At 35.8% G+C, this 15,394-nt stretch overlaps 1 protein-coding gene across 7 annotated transcripts in view; it reads left to right on the plus strand.

Moving 5' to 3' along the window:
- Positions 1-15,394, plus strand: part of MPDZ (multiple PDZ domain crumbs cell polarity complex component) — a 170,091-nt gene that overhangs the window by 87,231 nt on the left and 67,466 nt on the right. For 6 of the 7 annotated variants that reach the window (XM_047767639.1, XM_047767642.1, XM_047767645.1 and 3 more), the window contains exons 18-21: positions 2,280-2,396; positions 5,091-5,258; positions 11,696-11,980; positions 12,234-12,357. In XM_047767639.1, coding sequence (XP_047623595.1) covers positions 2,280-2,396; positions 5,091-5,258; positions 11,696-11,980; positions 12,234-12,357 — 694 coding nt within the window. The remainder of the gene's footprint in view (positions 1-2,279; positions 2,397-5,090; positions 5,259-11,695; positions 11,981-12,233; positions 12,358-15,394) is intronic. The other variant, XM_047767644.1, reaches the window with a different exon arrangement.

Raw genomic sequence — 15,394 nt, forward strand, 5'->3', positions numbered from 1 at the left:
CACTTTGACATGTTTGATGTCTAATTACTGCAGAGCAAGAAAATGAACTTTCCAGTGTGGGTTCTTCAGCTGATATCTCTCCTCCTAGAAGGGAATAGCCTTCATGATATTCATTACTGCAATATAAAAATAACTAATAAATTCATGCTGCATAATATCAATGTGTTTATTACATATAGTGATTGAAACATAGCACTTGTCACTGAATTACCATTAAATATTAGAGTCATTCTCGGTATTCATGGATTTTCAGTGTGTACATATATTTTTAAGTGCAAAGGCAAATAGACCTTCTCTTAAAGAAACATAAACACATAGATATATTTACATAAAACTTCAAATAAAGGTTTGTTGACTTTGTCAAAGAGTTTGTTCAAATTGGAAGCTTGGGAGTTCCCATTGTGGCTCAGTGGTTAACGAATCCGACTAGGAACCATGAGGTTGCGGGTTCGATCCCTGGCCTTGCTCAGTGGGTTAAGGATCCGGTGTTGCCGTGAGCTGTGGTGTAGGCCACAGACGCGGCTCAGATCCCACGTGGCTTTGGCTCTGGCATAGGCTGGTGGCTACAGCTCCGACTGGACCCCTAGCCTGGGAATCTCCATATGCCGTGGGAGCAGCCCTAGAAATGGCAAAAGACAAAAAAAAAAAAATTGGAAGCTTGTTAATATATTTAAAATATTGATTAAATTTTTCATGCTCCACTTTTTATCCTATGATGAATTTTGGTAACCTCTGAAAATATATTTATGAAAACAGAAAGAAAGGGAGGGAGAGAGGAAGGGAAGAAGGAAGAATATGTTAACCAAATCGTAAAATCAATCAATCGAGGGCTGGCGAAATCAGAAGAGATCAGTATAATGGGGAATGTGAATGAAGATAGGCTGTTATGGGTCTGTACATATTTATTAAGATTGACCATACATTTGGATTGATCTTTTTGTTAGGCAAAGGAAAGTGACTCAACATATGTTTTTTACTGCCCTTAAGGCAAAACCATGCCACTTACTCAGAAATGATCTTTTTGTTCCTAGCTAGATCCAAAATATATTTCTTTCCTAAGAGTATTTAATATTTCAAATTTAATGAACATTACAAAAGATGATAAATTTTTTTTACATAAAGTTGAGTTTTACTCACCATTAAACTCATATGTGTGGGAAAAGAAGATGAACAAACAAAACAGTGCCAATGTTTTTCCCCTTAAATATTCTCGTGTGGGAGTTTCCATACTTTTGTGTGGGAGTTCCTGTTGTGACACAGTGGAAATGAATCTGACTAGTATACATGAGGGTGCAGGTTCAATCCCTGACCTTGCTCAGTTGGTTAAGGATCTGGTGTTGCTGTGAGCTCTGTTGTAGGTCACAGACACAGCTTGGATCCTGCATGGCTGTGGCTGTGGCCAGCAGCTATAGTTTCAATTCAGCCTCTAGCCTGGGAACTTCCATATGCCATGGGTGTGGCCCTAAAACAAAAGCAAAAAAAAAAGGCAAAAACAAACCAAAAAAACCCCCTTTTGTGTGTATTGGTGATACAGGGCGATATAGGCAAGATTACCTAAATATTGTAGCCTATTTTATCTGAGATTGTAAATTTAAGAACTAGGTTTTCTGTCACTGTGATCATGGTTATAATTTGATATCTGAGGATACACAGTAAGCAGACTGTGTATATGTAGGGTTGGTGGTGGTGGTTTTTTTAAGCCATGATAAATTGTGAGCCTTCGTTGTAGGATTTACTCGTGTTTCTTGTCAAGGAAATAATCATCTTTAAGATAATATTCTAGTAAGGGATGACAGAAAGAAGTTCGTCCTTTTTATGTTTTGTTTTTCTACAACTTCTTTTATGTCTTGACACCTAAAAGTTGCCTTACCTCTATGTTAACAAGTCATCACTTAATCTGAATATTTGGCAGGCAGGAATGACCAGAAGATAATTATATTATAAAGCAGTTGTTGATTTGGATAATCTTTATAAGAATGAAGAAATTTGTAGAAAGGGATTCTCATCCAACAGATGATGTTGGTATTGGAATAAACATCCTCATTGTGTCTTAACATATAAAACTGTTGAATATGAATATTTATCATATTTCATGCTTATTTATGTCAGTCATATGTTTATTATGACTATAATTTGAAAACATATATGAAAACTTCCTCTTTTTCCTTTCCTCCCCTTCCTTTTTCTCTCTCTCTCTCTGTCCTCCCTTCCTTCCCTCTTTTGTATTCTCTCTTTTTCATGAACTACTCCTCAAACACTGAGCTTCATTCTCCCTGCAGCTGTCACCAGAAGAAGGTTATGTTTCTGCTAAGGAGGATTCCTTTCTCTACCCACCACATTCCTGTGAGGAGGAGGGGCTGGCTGACAAAGCCCTCTTCAGGGCTGACTTGGCTCTGGTTAGTGGCCACGACTTATCAAACTTTCTTTCAAAATCTTGTGTGTCTTATTTTTGCTTTTCAAAATATTATTCTTCGTTCACTATGTTTTTGAAAACTAAACATTTTCTTTTCAACTCCAGTAATTTTCATAGTTCAGAATGAGAAGAAAAACAAACCATTACATAAGACAAAATTGTTGGATTTGTGGAGGAGATTCAGTTCATAATGAGTTATGTCAACATATAGAATTAATTTTTACATCATAATCATGCCAAAGTTGTTGGAGCACTTGTTTGCTCTAATTCCATACTTGGTTATCTGTAGGCATTCTTGAACTTTTTTTGATATTCAGTCATAAATCAGTTGTTTAGGCTTCCTTTTAATGAAGTAACAGGTGTATTTTTCATTAGGTGTTAATAATGTAACAGTCAACATAAATTGGCTCAGTTATTGATTAAGAGCACTAAAACTTCCAAAAGAAGCAAACCCATCTTTTCTATGAATATGTGCATGTAAACATTACTGATTTACTAGAAAAAATATAAATTAAAATTTCATTTTTACTTGATTTATATAAAATCATTCATTGTGATAAATATATTTAGGGACAACAGGAGGCCACTTTAATGAATAAATACATAATTCTTGCTCCCAACAACCTTATTTTCTGGTAGAGGAACCAATGCTGTGTTAATAGTTAAAGTATAAAACTAAATTCCAGATATAACTATGAATGTGACATTTATACAATATAAATGTAGCAAATTGTATATCCTGTTCCTAGTACTTCCACCATTAAAGCCTGACCTAAATTTTTTTGGGGAGGAGGGACATTGCTTTGTCTACTAGAAAGGAATATTTTAAATACTTGCTTTAGTAGTATTAGACTAGTGAGAGGTTTAAAACCTGTGAACTTCTTTACTAGGTGTTTGTAATCAATCGTGTGTATCTTTCTTTAAACCAGAGTATGAATTATTTCTTTGATTCTGATAATCCTTGTGTTAAAGGAGACAGTTCTTCACATTAGTATTTTTCAGTTGCCAGCCCCTAAAATAGCCATTTGGTAAGTTTTGGGGTAATTGTAATAAATGAATAATTTCACATTATAATCCTCAGCATAGCAGGTAACATTTGGCCCCATTCCCCCCAGGGCGTTATTACCACTTCAAAGGTAGATAGTTTAGAATGCTATGAACTACATAAACTACTAGGGTATAAATGTATTAAATAGTACCCAGCCATAGTAAATTCCTCTTAAGTATATCACAAATACATTATTGTCTCTAGAAGTGCCCCAAGTAGCAGTTTTCTCTAGATTTTACATGGCTTACTTGAATCTCCTTAAATAAATGCCAGTCAAAAAGAAAAGTAGACCCACCTTTAAGTGAGTTCAGCATCTTATAATGGTATTTGGTGTTCTAATTAGCTGTATGGTCTTACATTGGTCAGTCAGCTTCTCTGGGTTCTAGTGTTTTCAGTCTCTACAGTAATTAGATGAATTCATTGTTAGGATCTCTCAGGATTCTAGGGTGTCAGTGATAAGCATACAGATTATTCCTAGATACTCTTACGTATTTATTATAATCCATAACACCAGGTTTCATTAATACTATCTAGATAGCAAAAGTTAAGAGTCTACGTACCTTTGTACATTTGTAAGGTATAAACCTCCACTAGTAACTTTGAATAAGTATTTAAAATATGTTATTAGAGAGGATCACTTTAAAATGACCAACCTGCAGTCTTAATGAGGTTTTTGCAAGAACGTAAGCAAGTATAATGTTGCAGTGCTTCTCCTGGCTAAACTTGTAAGTTGAAATCACAAAGAAACAACATATGGGTTTTCACCATCAAGAAAAATACTGCTGATATAAGAGAAAGGTAGTATTTATGTCAGTTCTGTGTATTCTAAGATGTAACTTGTGGGTGATTTGTAGGAAGAGCTACAAGTTCATTGTGACTTAATTGTTTTGCTTGGTTCTGCCACAGAAAATGGTAATAGGATTTTTTAAATAAAATGTGAAGTTCTCTACCTCACTCTTTCTGAGTTTTCCAACAATAGAAGTTTATAACTTACAGCTTCATTATAAACAGATCATAATTAGGTCTCTTATTAATATAATTGCAGTGTGAAATCATAGATATTCTTTTTGATTTCTGATGATCACCATCAAGTTCTAGACCTACAACCTGAATGATTTTAAAATCTGGTTAAAGGATAATTGAAACAAAATACATTGTTTTGGGAACTTTACACACAGATTAATTACTTTGCTGCCTTGTTGAATAAGTTTATTTTAGTTGAATAAGAAAAGTGATGATCTCATTCATTTTATTATAAAATTCAAGGAGTTGGACAGCTGTTTTTTTTTTTTTTAAAGAAAATGTGAACTGGAAAAAAGTATTTTTAAAATTTATGAAACTTTAAACTTAGAATTGCTCCAGGCCCTTTGTTAATTGTTAGCTTTCATCCTTTTATTGATGAAATAACTTTCTGTGCCTTCCATGCTAGAACCAGTTTGTCCTTGTTCTGTTGAACTGGTTAGTTTCTGATGTGAAGAGGGTGAAGAGATAATATAAAAAATAGAATAGGCCAAAGAATGTTTAACTTTATGCCTTTTAGTCTCAAGTGGAGACCTTGTGATAAATGTAACAGAAATCTTCTTGCCCCCTTCCCCCCAGCCCCACTGATATTATTGTTTTTATTCCTAGGTGGACACAAATGATGTTGACCTAGCTGATGAATCTGCATTTGAGTCTCAGTACTCTCCAGATAATGACAGTATCTACTCCACTCAAACGTCTCTGCTGTCTCTTCATGGCAGTGCTTGTAGTGATAGCCTGAATTATGGTCCTTCTCTTCCATCTTCTCCTCCCAAGGTACAAAGAACATGCCATTTTATTTATGGGAGAACATAGTGTGTCATTTCCCAGAGGTTGTGGTTAATGGGGTGTTTTGGGAGTGTCATGTTGAAGACATTATGTTTCCCAGTCATAGATTCATTATCAAATTAAAGTTTTATTTGGATAGTGTTAATTGGATACCTTGTAGACACTTAGAGACTTTTTAAATCTAGGCTCTGTTATACAGAATAATGGACACAAGCATTTAAAAATCTGATTAGAATCTGCATATTAGAAAGGAAATTTTTTTTTTTTTTGGTCCTTTTAGGGCCGTATCCACAGCATATGGAGGTTCCCAGGCTAGGGGTCTAATCTGAGCTATAGCTGCAGGCCTACGCCACAGCCACAGCAAAGTGGGATCCGAGCCACGGCTGCAACCAACACTACAATGCCGGATCCTTAACCCACTGAGCAAGGCCAGGGATTGAACCCTCAACCTCATGGTTCCCAGTCAGATTCACTGTAGCTGCACCACGACGGGAACTCCAGAAAGGAAAATATTAATGAAGTGTATTTCTTTTTTTTTTGTCTTTTTGCCATTTCTAGGGCCGCTCTTGCGGCATATGGAGATTCCCAGGCTAGGGATCGAATCCGGCCTACGCCAGAGCCACAGCAACGCTGAATCCAAGCCCTGTCTGCAACCTACACCACAGCTCATGGCAATGCCGGATCGTTAACCCACTGAGCAAGGGCAGGGACCGAACCTGCAATCTCATGGTTCCTAGTCGGATTCGTTACCACTGCGCCACGACGGGAACTCCTGAAATGTATTTCTGAAGTAGTGTTTTTAGCTGTGTCTATATTGGAAAAATTACAGTAGTAGATTTATTTTTCTTAATAGTTTTAAAACTGACTTTCATGCACAGTGGTATAGTCAAATATTTCTTGCATGAATTTAATATTTATTACCTAAGTTAAAACTTAATGCTCTCATATGTTTTTATATAAAATGATGCCAAGGAACACTTGACTTAAAAATCCCAGTGAATGGTGGAGTATGTTTAGGTCACTGGATGTGAACGATGAATTTAGCTGCTATTACTTTATGTGCCATCTATAATTTTAGAAATAGATTATTGGTGTATGTGCCCCCTTAACCCTGTGTTCTTAATAACATACTCTACAAAGTTTAATAAGTAATATTTAACAACCTCTCCAATCTTTTGGGTGTGAAATGATATCTTATTGTTTTAATTTGGAGTTCTTCATTACTAGAAGAATGAACATGTTGTCGTGCATTGAACCATCCAGTTGTCATATTCATCAATGGCCTCTTCGTATGTCTTTTGGCTGTTTTTGTCTTTCTATTGATTTGTTGGAGTTGTTTATATTTTCTAGAAATTTATATACAGAGCAATTCAGTGTATTTTTATAAGTATGTGTGTGAGTGTGTATATTTTAAAAATCTGAAAATAGGTGGGAATGAGTCAACATCAGAAAAGAAGTTATTCTTGGAGAAAAAAGAAAACATGGGAATTTAACTATCTATAATACATTATATCCCTTTAAAAAGAAAGAGAGATTGAAGAAAATATGACAAAATATTAATGATTTTCAAATCTGGGCAAAGAGTTCATATGTGGATATATTTTCTTTATTTTTCTATGTTGGAAATATAAGTATAGATAAAAATTAAGATAAAAGACTAGATAATAATTATTTTTTAAATATATGAAATAGGTATTTTTTCCACATAAATTTAATGGTAAGGGAATCCATATTTATGAATAAGTTGGAAGTAGAATTTCCATAGGCCTTGCATAGTTTTCCTCCTTTCCTGATTAACAAGTAATTTTTTGGCTAGAACATTTTCAAAGCATTTTCTTTTATGTTCAAAGTGCACCTGTTATCCTTGCAAATGATGCTGGGCAATCTCCTTGAATTGGTTTTCAAGGTATAATCCTGAATAGAGCAGCTGCTCCTCTGTCACCACACCTGAGACTCTGTCGGACTGAATCCTGTCTGGAACATATTCAGTCTGACTGGCCTCAGGGCTGGAAGCTGAATTCATCTCCTAATGGAATCTCCTAATCCACAGCATAGCATACTTCTTCTTGCCAGTGGGACAGATTGCATTGTTTAATTTAGTAATTGTTACTTAAAGGGATTACACAATCTGCATACTGAGAAGCATATATTTTACAGGGCAAATGCTGGCTGTATGCGGCACAACATATTGGCTTACTGAAGTCTGTTTGCTTCCTTTTTTTTTTTTCTTCCCAAGCAGTTTACTCTTTTGTTGGAGCAAATTTTAGCAAGCTGGCCTATCAACTGAAATATTTAAACTACAAAACAACAAAGGAGACATTAATGAGAGTGTTTTAAAATACATTGTGAAACTCCTGTGTGCTTTCGGTTTTCTTAGAAATAGAACTGTTTTCTGTATTTCATTAAATTGCAATACTGGATTTTTTTTTTTTTTTTTTGCTTGTTTGTTTCTCTACTTGTTTTGTAATGTCTTTTTAGTACCAAGATATTTTCAGGAAAATTGTATGTAAGTAAATTTAAAATTATATGATTAATTCATCTTCCTCTTTCTTAGCACTAAATTTATTTTAAAAAGACAGAGTGGCAGTTTGTTATGGAACTTCAAAGTTGACCATTTTTCTTAAAGAAAATTGAACTCACTTGGGGATTCTTTAATTATTAAAATCATATATAATATTTAAGAAAAACAATCTTCCATGTGGGTGTGAAAGAAGGATAAAATAGAGTATGAGGATCTCAGTGATTCCTCAGGTTTTTGACTTTGCTCATTGTGTAATAATGCTGCAGCTTAAATGGTGTCTGGAAATACACAAATAATTTTACCTCTCTCTTTTACCTTGATGAGAATTGATTTGACCTTTGCCTAGTATGTTATAGGAAATTCTAAGTTTGGTGAGCTAATCACGCAGAGCACGGACTCAAGGTAATGTGAGGCCCTACTCCTAAGGGCAGAGCCTGGGCCTGGACAGCTGCTTGGATAGCAAAGGTTGTAGGCAGTCCTTAGAGCTCCTTTGCACAAAATTCCCTTTGCAGGACCATTTTGTGGGGTTCTTTGTTTGTTTGTTTGTTTGTTTTTTTAAGGAATTGTGTTTGCATATTTGATTATCATTTAAGGGTTTAAAGGAAACAACCCTTACTCAAGAATCTGAAAAACATGGCCACTTCCATGGTATTTGGATTAATAGAGGCCGGTCACTGAAATGTGGATTTTAAAGACAAAACGCCAGTGAGTTTTCTCCTTGTTCTAGGTTTTAATTTTTGATTAATTTGTTTATCCCCCTTTCCTTTTCATCTTCAAAGACATAATAGAATGTAGAAATAATTGTGTTCAAAACTTGTTAAGTGCTTGTAGACTTTTCTTTAAAAGCTCAGTATAGTTGGGAGGGAGAAAATGTTATCATTTTTTTTTTCTGTTTTGGCCTAAAAGTACAACCAGTAAAGATTCAATAGCAGTGTAATTAATTCTCTTTTCTGCTTCTTATCCACACACCTATGCCCCACACTTTCTGCTACACCCACAGTCTCCCTCTTGCTTAGAGATGAAATGATACCATTTTGGTGCATGTCCTGCACTCCTGAACATTGGACCCCCTAGGAAATGCTGCTGATTCCAGTACAAGTTGAACTTCATGTTTGTAATGATAGAAACCCCTCTTCACACCTTGCATAACAAACACAACTAATGGATTCCATGATTTTTAAAAAATTCTATTTGTAAGAGTAAATTTCCACTTGGTGTCATTCTCTGGCATAAAGTATTTCTGCCTTCACATTTATGTTTATATTGTTGATACCATTTTTTAATTTTTATTTTTTGGAGAAAGGGTTAGTATCAGAACTAACTAATTCACTCCAGTCAAGGTGATGAGAGTGACTATAAATCTTAGTGACAAAACTGCAAGCTTGCAAAAGTATGAAAGACGTTATCTTTTCTCTCAGGAGTATAAGAGTACAGAAAATAAAGGAACTATACCCTATTTCAGAAAGAGTGGGAGAGCAATGTTAAGTTGGAGCACCTGTGCTTACGTATATTTTTCAAAAGTAAGTGAAGACTTCTGTGGTAGATCGATTCTTCAAGAAAAGCAGGTTGTGTTCATTGAATGCTGAAGTATGTAGCTAGTCTATATAAACATGTTATCTGGGTAAATAATGTCCCCAAGTATAACCTTATATGCATTACACTTAAGAAAAAGAACTATTTTTAAGTCTACTCGGCATTTGAATTTAACCTTTCCCCCATTTTTTCTTAAGACCAAGGATGTATAAAGTGGAGAAACATATTAACGTGAATTTTTGAAAGACCTCAGTTTGGATAGCAAGTTGTACTGGGAAACCGAAGAGTTATTTTTGGATATCTTATAAGAGAAGGACTGCTTTTCTTTTAGATCCATAAGACTTTTTAAAAATAAAGCTCGGTTGTTCAGCAACCAGAAATGTTTCTGAAGTAGGCGTGTGTTGTCTGCTGTGTTGATTCACTCTTCTTTTCTATGTGTCGGCATGAACGCCGGCATGAATAATGCATGGAAATTTCTGTTGCATGATTTATAGTAAACCCCAGCTAACAAGGGCAGCTTGACCTCTTTTTCTGATGAAAAGTAGCTTTGATTGTCATCTTTATTTGAAGAGTGGTGGAGGTGATTTACTGTTAATTGTTATAATTAATTTAGTAATACTAAAGCTAGCCAATTCTCTAGGAAGTAGACTTTTTCATAAGACTAAAATAAAGTTGGGTGAATGGGCCAGTGGATTATTAGTTAGGTTCTAGGCATGTAGAGGATGATATTTTTCTATCATTTGTTCCTGAGTATTTTAAAGATGTTACTTGCTTCTGTGGTGTTCACACATTCCTCAATTCTTTGTACCAGGAATATTTGATAATTTCAGAGAGACGAGAACTTGATTGAACAAGAAGAATGTAGTAAGTTGTGTTGGAACAAATGGTTACTAATTTAAAAGAAAAAATGAAAAAAGACGTATATCTCACACAGCACCCTGAAATACATTCCGCATGAATTGAAACTGAATCTGAAAACACGCCATTTATAAAATTGGAGAAAATTAATAGAAAGCTTTTCATTTACTCTGTGCAGAGGAAGGACTTATTAGGTAACATGTACAACCCAGAAGCATAAAAAATTGACATGTTTGATTACATAAAGAATTTCATAAAGAATTACATAAAGAATTCTTGATTCCATGAAGAATTTAACTTCTGCATGTGTGTATGTATAATATCCACAAACTTGTAAGACAAGTGGCAAGCCTGGAAAATATTTCAGCACAAGGACTTTTCTGTTCAGAATATGTTAATGACAGCATATATACTGACGTGGATATCTTGTGTCAGCATACAAAGATACTTCAAAAAAGCAAGGAGACCTATAGTGCTTCGTGTATAGTTTGGTTTAGCTATATGTGTATGCATGTGTACTTGTACATAGATATTATACAGATATTATAACATTTTTGATGAATAAACACTCAACTGATGCTAGCCATTTTTTTTCTGCTGAGGAAAGGACTGGGAGTATAAGCTATGGGGGAGGACTTTCCTGTTATACTCCGTATGCATACACGTATATACCTATGTGGCCTGAATCTTGTCTGATGATAATGTATTCATACACTGCTTTTATGCTTTAAAAATATCACTGCAAGAATTGAAGGAGCAATCAGTACACTTACTCAGTAGCAGTTCATGGAACACTGCTTGCCCAAAGCACCTAAATGATACAATATATGTGTTGTAAGTAGGTACATGTATTTATGTGAAATTGTGGAATTTTAGAGTTTGATAGAATTTTAGAAAGTATCTAACATAAAGCCAAGAGAGATTATGTGATGTATGTATTGCTAATTAGAGAACCTTGATAGGTTCTGACACCCTTTCTTCGTTCTGTTCCTTTTTTCCCAGTGATAATATGAATTATATGGCTTTCTTTTCAATTCCATAAATACCTGCAAATACCTATCAAAATAATTTTTCTTGGAGGTCCCTATAAATTGAAATCAATTAATGTCATATTCTTTATGTTCTGAATAAGTAGGAAGTTCAGACAGATTGGAAATGAACTACTTTTTAAATAAGATTTAGAAATAGCAGTTATTTATTTTCCTATGCATAATGAGCTCTGAATAATTTTATTTGTGAGTAAAATGAAATATTGTGTCTTAATGATTTTAAGTACTAGTATCTTGTATGTGTCAATATAATGTGAGGTTATGATATGCAGGAAATGTATCCGAAAGCATTTATGAAAGTAAATATACGTGGAATGTCAGCTAAACAAAGAATGTGTGTGCTTGCTAATACTTTTGAGTAATGAGTGATTAAGTTTTGTTTTTCACTAAATAGTTCATTAAAATCTTATGAAATGCATTGATATAATTATGGCCATAACTTTTATTTGTTCTTTAATCATCAGGATATTACTGAAAGTTCTTCAGATCCAGTACTTGATCTGCACATGTCCTTGGAGGAGCTCTATGCCCAGAATCTCCTGCAAAGACAGGACGAGAGTCCGCCTTCAGTGGACATGACCATGGGACCTGCCTCTGGCTTTACCGTAAATGATTATACACCTGCAAATGCTGTTGAACAGCAATACAAATGTGAAAACACAAGAGCCTGGACTGAATCTCATCTACCAAATGAAGTTGTATCAAGTGCAGAACTGAATTCTCCTGTGCTAAGTGATTCCTCTGGGAAGGTAACATTCTAGAGATAAAGTTTGTGTATTATGGTGAAGTGAGACAGTGAAGGGTTAGATTATTCTAGCTAATCTCCCCATTTGGAGCCAGTGCTGTTCTGATGTTGAGATTTTCAGAGGACAACCTATGAACTTGTTTTGTTTATAGGTTCTTGGTGAAAAAAGCACAAATAGTGGGAGAACAGGTGATGTTGAAACAGTACTCCAAAGTCTAGTTTTCCTTTCCATGTGACTTTGTTTTGTTTTCTGACAGGGCTCCAAGTTCTTAATTCAACAGGGTTGCCTGGCCTCTGCTGCCGAGTGTGCCATGCTCCAAAATCTATCCAGAGAATCTCTTGAGAGGACTATTACAATAGCAAAAGGCAATTCTAGCCTAGGTAAGTTTCCTATTTTGCACATATAACTTCCCTCCCAACCGCCTTGACAGGATGAAATCTTAAACATAGTTTCAGTACTTTTGACTGTAGATAAAAAAGTGGTGTTATAAAATTTACCATAGTTTTATGGTTATTCTTTTTATAGACTCATTATTTTGATCTGAAATGGTTAACAGGTTGGCGTACTTCAGACTAGCCTAAATCCCTCATTCTCCTAATTATTTAAAAGAATTCATGAGCCTCATCTATATTCATGTAAAAGATACATGAATTGTTTGTGTATGAAACAGCAAATCAGAAAAGGAATTCTTAGAAAATGAAAAGTCAGCAATTTAGAATTCTAAATTCTTTTGGAAAAGTAAATTATTAGTTTCTTTGAATCTTACCAGTTATGTATAAGTCACTTTGTATTTCATTTCTTTCATTCACTGAAGTAAGGACTCAAAAGACAGCCAGGTGCACCACACCAAAATATAAATGCAGTTATTCAACAGTCCTTCCCAGGTGGCAGGTTTTTTTTTTTTTTTTTCCCCCTTTCCCATGGAAGGTTGCGAATGTCTAATAATCCTAAATATTCTGAATTGGGCAAAGAAGACTCCCTGTAGAAATAAAGCCCTAATCACAATAGCTAAAATTATATCGTGGCAGGTCACATTTGTTCTTCTTTTGAGTTAAGCAGTGACATGACTTGGCTCTGTCTTGAGTGCTCGTTGCTGATAAATAGGATCATAAGTCAGTTGCTCTGGAGGCCTGATGGCAGCCCAACTCTCTCTGGTTATTTCTCCTTCAGAGATCTTGTTCCTTCTAGGATGTAACCAACAGTACCTTTTACATTGATAGCTGTGGTGGGTTTACTTTGCTTGTTATATTTGGGACTTGGCAGGGGAGTCCAGCAGGGCATAATAGGTGATTGAGATTCCTATCTCTTGTCTCCTAGATTTTGTTCCATTTGCTGGTGGCTAGCTTCTACTGACAGCAGCTAAATGGAGAATCATAGCAAATAATTTCTACCTAGTTGTAACATTTCTTACATTTAACATTTAATAGAATTATATAAAACTTGAGCCATAGAACTTTCTGTAATGCCTTAGTTACAGGATAGATACTCTAGATACCTAAGCATGTCAGAAGGATTTCATCTGCTACTGTAGTGTTTCTGGAAGTGTGTTACTTAGAATACTAGATCTGTGTAGGATGCTAATAGGAGTTCTAAATGGATTCCAAGTTTAAAAGTTTGGAATGTGATAAATTTATGGAGACAGGTGTTTCTGTTTTCACTGCTCGGTGGCTTTTATACTCAAATACGCATTGTGGATCTCTAAGAAGTTACAAGATGCAGCATTTTTCACGTCATTGGCCGTAGAACCCATTTTTTATTAGCTTATAAGACGGAGAGTCCATAAGAGAAACCCTGTGCTGGTATATGCATTTACTGAACTCTCTCAAACAGTAGTTATTTTCTGTATTCTGTACTCTATGCATAGATACCATGATATAATCATTTTCCTTAAGGAACATAAGTTTAAAGGAATAGACTAACTGACTTATAAAATCCTCATTGCATTTAAATATCATACATGCTATGATAGAAAGTCATACAGAGAACACTGAAGGCTTCATTGTGAAAATAGCTGACCTTGTTCCCTGAGTGTGGAGGAGTTTAGGAAGATTTCAAAGAGGAGAAGATGTTTGCTTTAGTCCATGTAAAAGGAGTAGATTTTTACCACGTGGTTGAAGCAGTGGGAAGGATGGAAGCTGCTAGAGCCAAAGCAGAAAATTGTGAAACATCACTGAAGTTTGTTCAGTGTGGATGAAGTGTGGTGGGGTGGCAGAGAGAATAAGAGTTGAAGATGAGGGAATGGCAGGTGGGAGACAACTGCTAGGCAGGTTCATGTGCAAGACATGGGACTTGCATCATAACATGCCCCTGCTGTAACTCCAGTGGTCACTGGGGGCTAAGGGCAGGTGGTGACGTGATCAGATATGTGTTTTAAGATCACTCTGGCACAGGTCGATTGAAAGCAATTGGGAGGCTGTTGCAAGAACCGTGGTTTGAGGAGTTCCTGTCGTGGTGCAGTGGTTAACGAATCTGATTAGGAACCATAAGGTTGCGGGTTCGGTCCCTGCCCTTGCTCAGTGGGTTAATGACCCGGCGTTGCTGTGAGCTGTGGTGTAGGTTGCAGACGCGGCTCGGATCCCGCGTTGCTGTGGCTCTGGTGTAGGCCGGTGGCTACAGCTCCGATTGGACCCCTAGCCTGGGAACCTCCATATGCCCAGGGAGCGGCCCAAGAAATAGCAAAAAGACAAAAAAAAAAAAAAAAGAACCATGGTTTGAGCACATCTGATTCTACAATCTGCCCTTTTGGATTGCTCACCTATTTTTGGTTTGCGGAGAGAATGTTGAATTTTGTGAAAGCCTTGCCTTCATCTATTGAGACAATCATGGATGTTTCGTTTATTCTGTTACGATGTCAGGATATTTCATGTTTTAACTCTAGTAAGATAGTCAACATGAAATTGATCATTTAAACCACTTTTAAGTGTATATTTCTGTGGCATTAAGTACGTCATATTGTTGTACAACCATCATCACCACCCATGTCCAGGATTTTTCATCTTGCCTGACTGAAACTCTGCACTCATTGATCCTCCTGCCCTCCCTCGCTCCTGGCATCCTCACCATTCTACTCTGTCTCTGTAAATCTTGACGAATCTAGGTACCTCATGTCAATGGAATAATACAATATCTGTCCTTTTATGACTGGCTTACTTCATAATGTCTTCAAGGTTCATCTGTGTTGTAACATGTCTCAGAATTTCCTTCCTAAGGCTGAATAATATTTCATTTTGTGTGTGTGTGTGTGTGTGTGTGTGTGTGTAAACTTTTGTTTATCTACTCATCTGTTGGAGATTTTGGGTTGCTTCCACATTAGCTTTTGATTTTTGATTTTTTAAAAAATGTACTAAAATGATTAAGCTCTTGGGGAAAAACAGTAAAAGGTGAAGTATCTTTGCTTTTATGTCAGGAAATTCATTT

Source organism: Phacochoerus africanus, chromosome 2, assembly GCF_016906955.1.
Source record: "Phacochoerus africanus isolate WHEZ1 chromosome 2, ROS_Pafr_v1, whole genome shotgun sequence".
NCBI classification, from domain to species: Eukaryota; Metazoa; Chordata; class Mammalia; order Artiodactyla; family Suidae; genus Phacochoerus; species Phacochoerus africanus.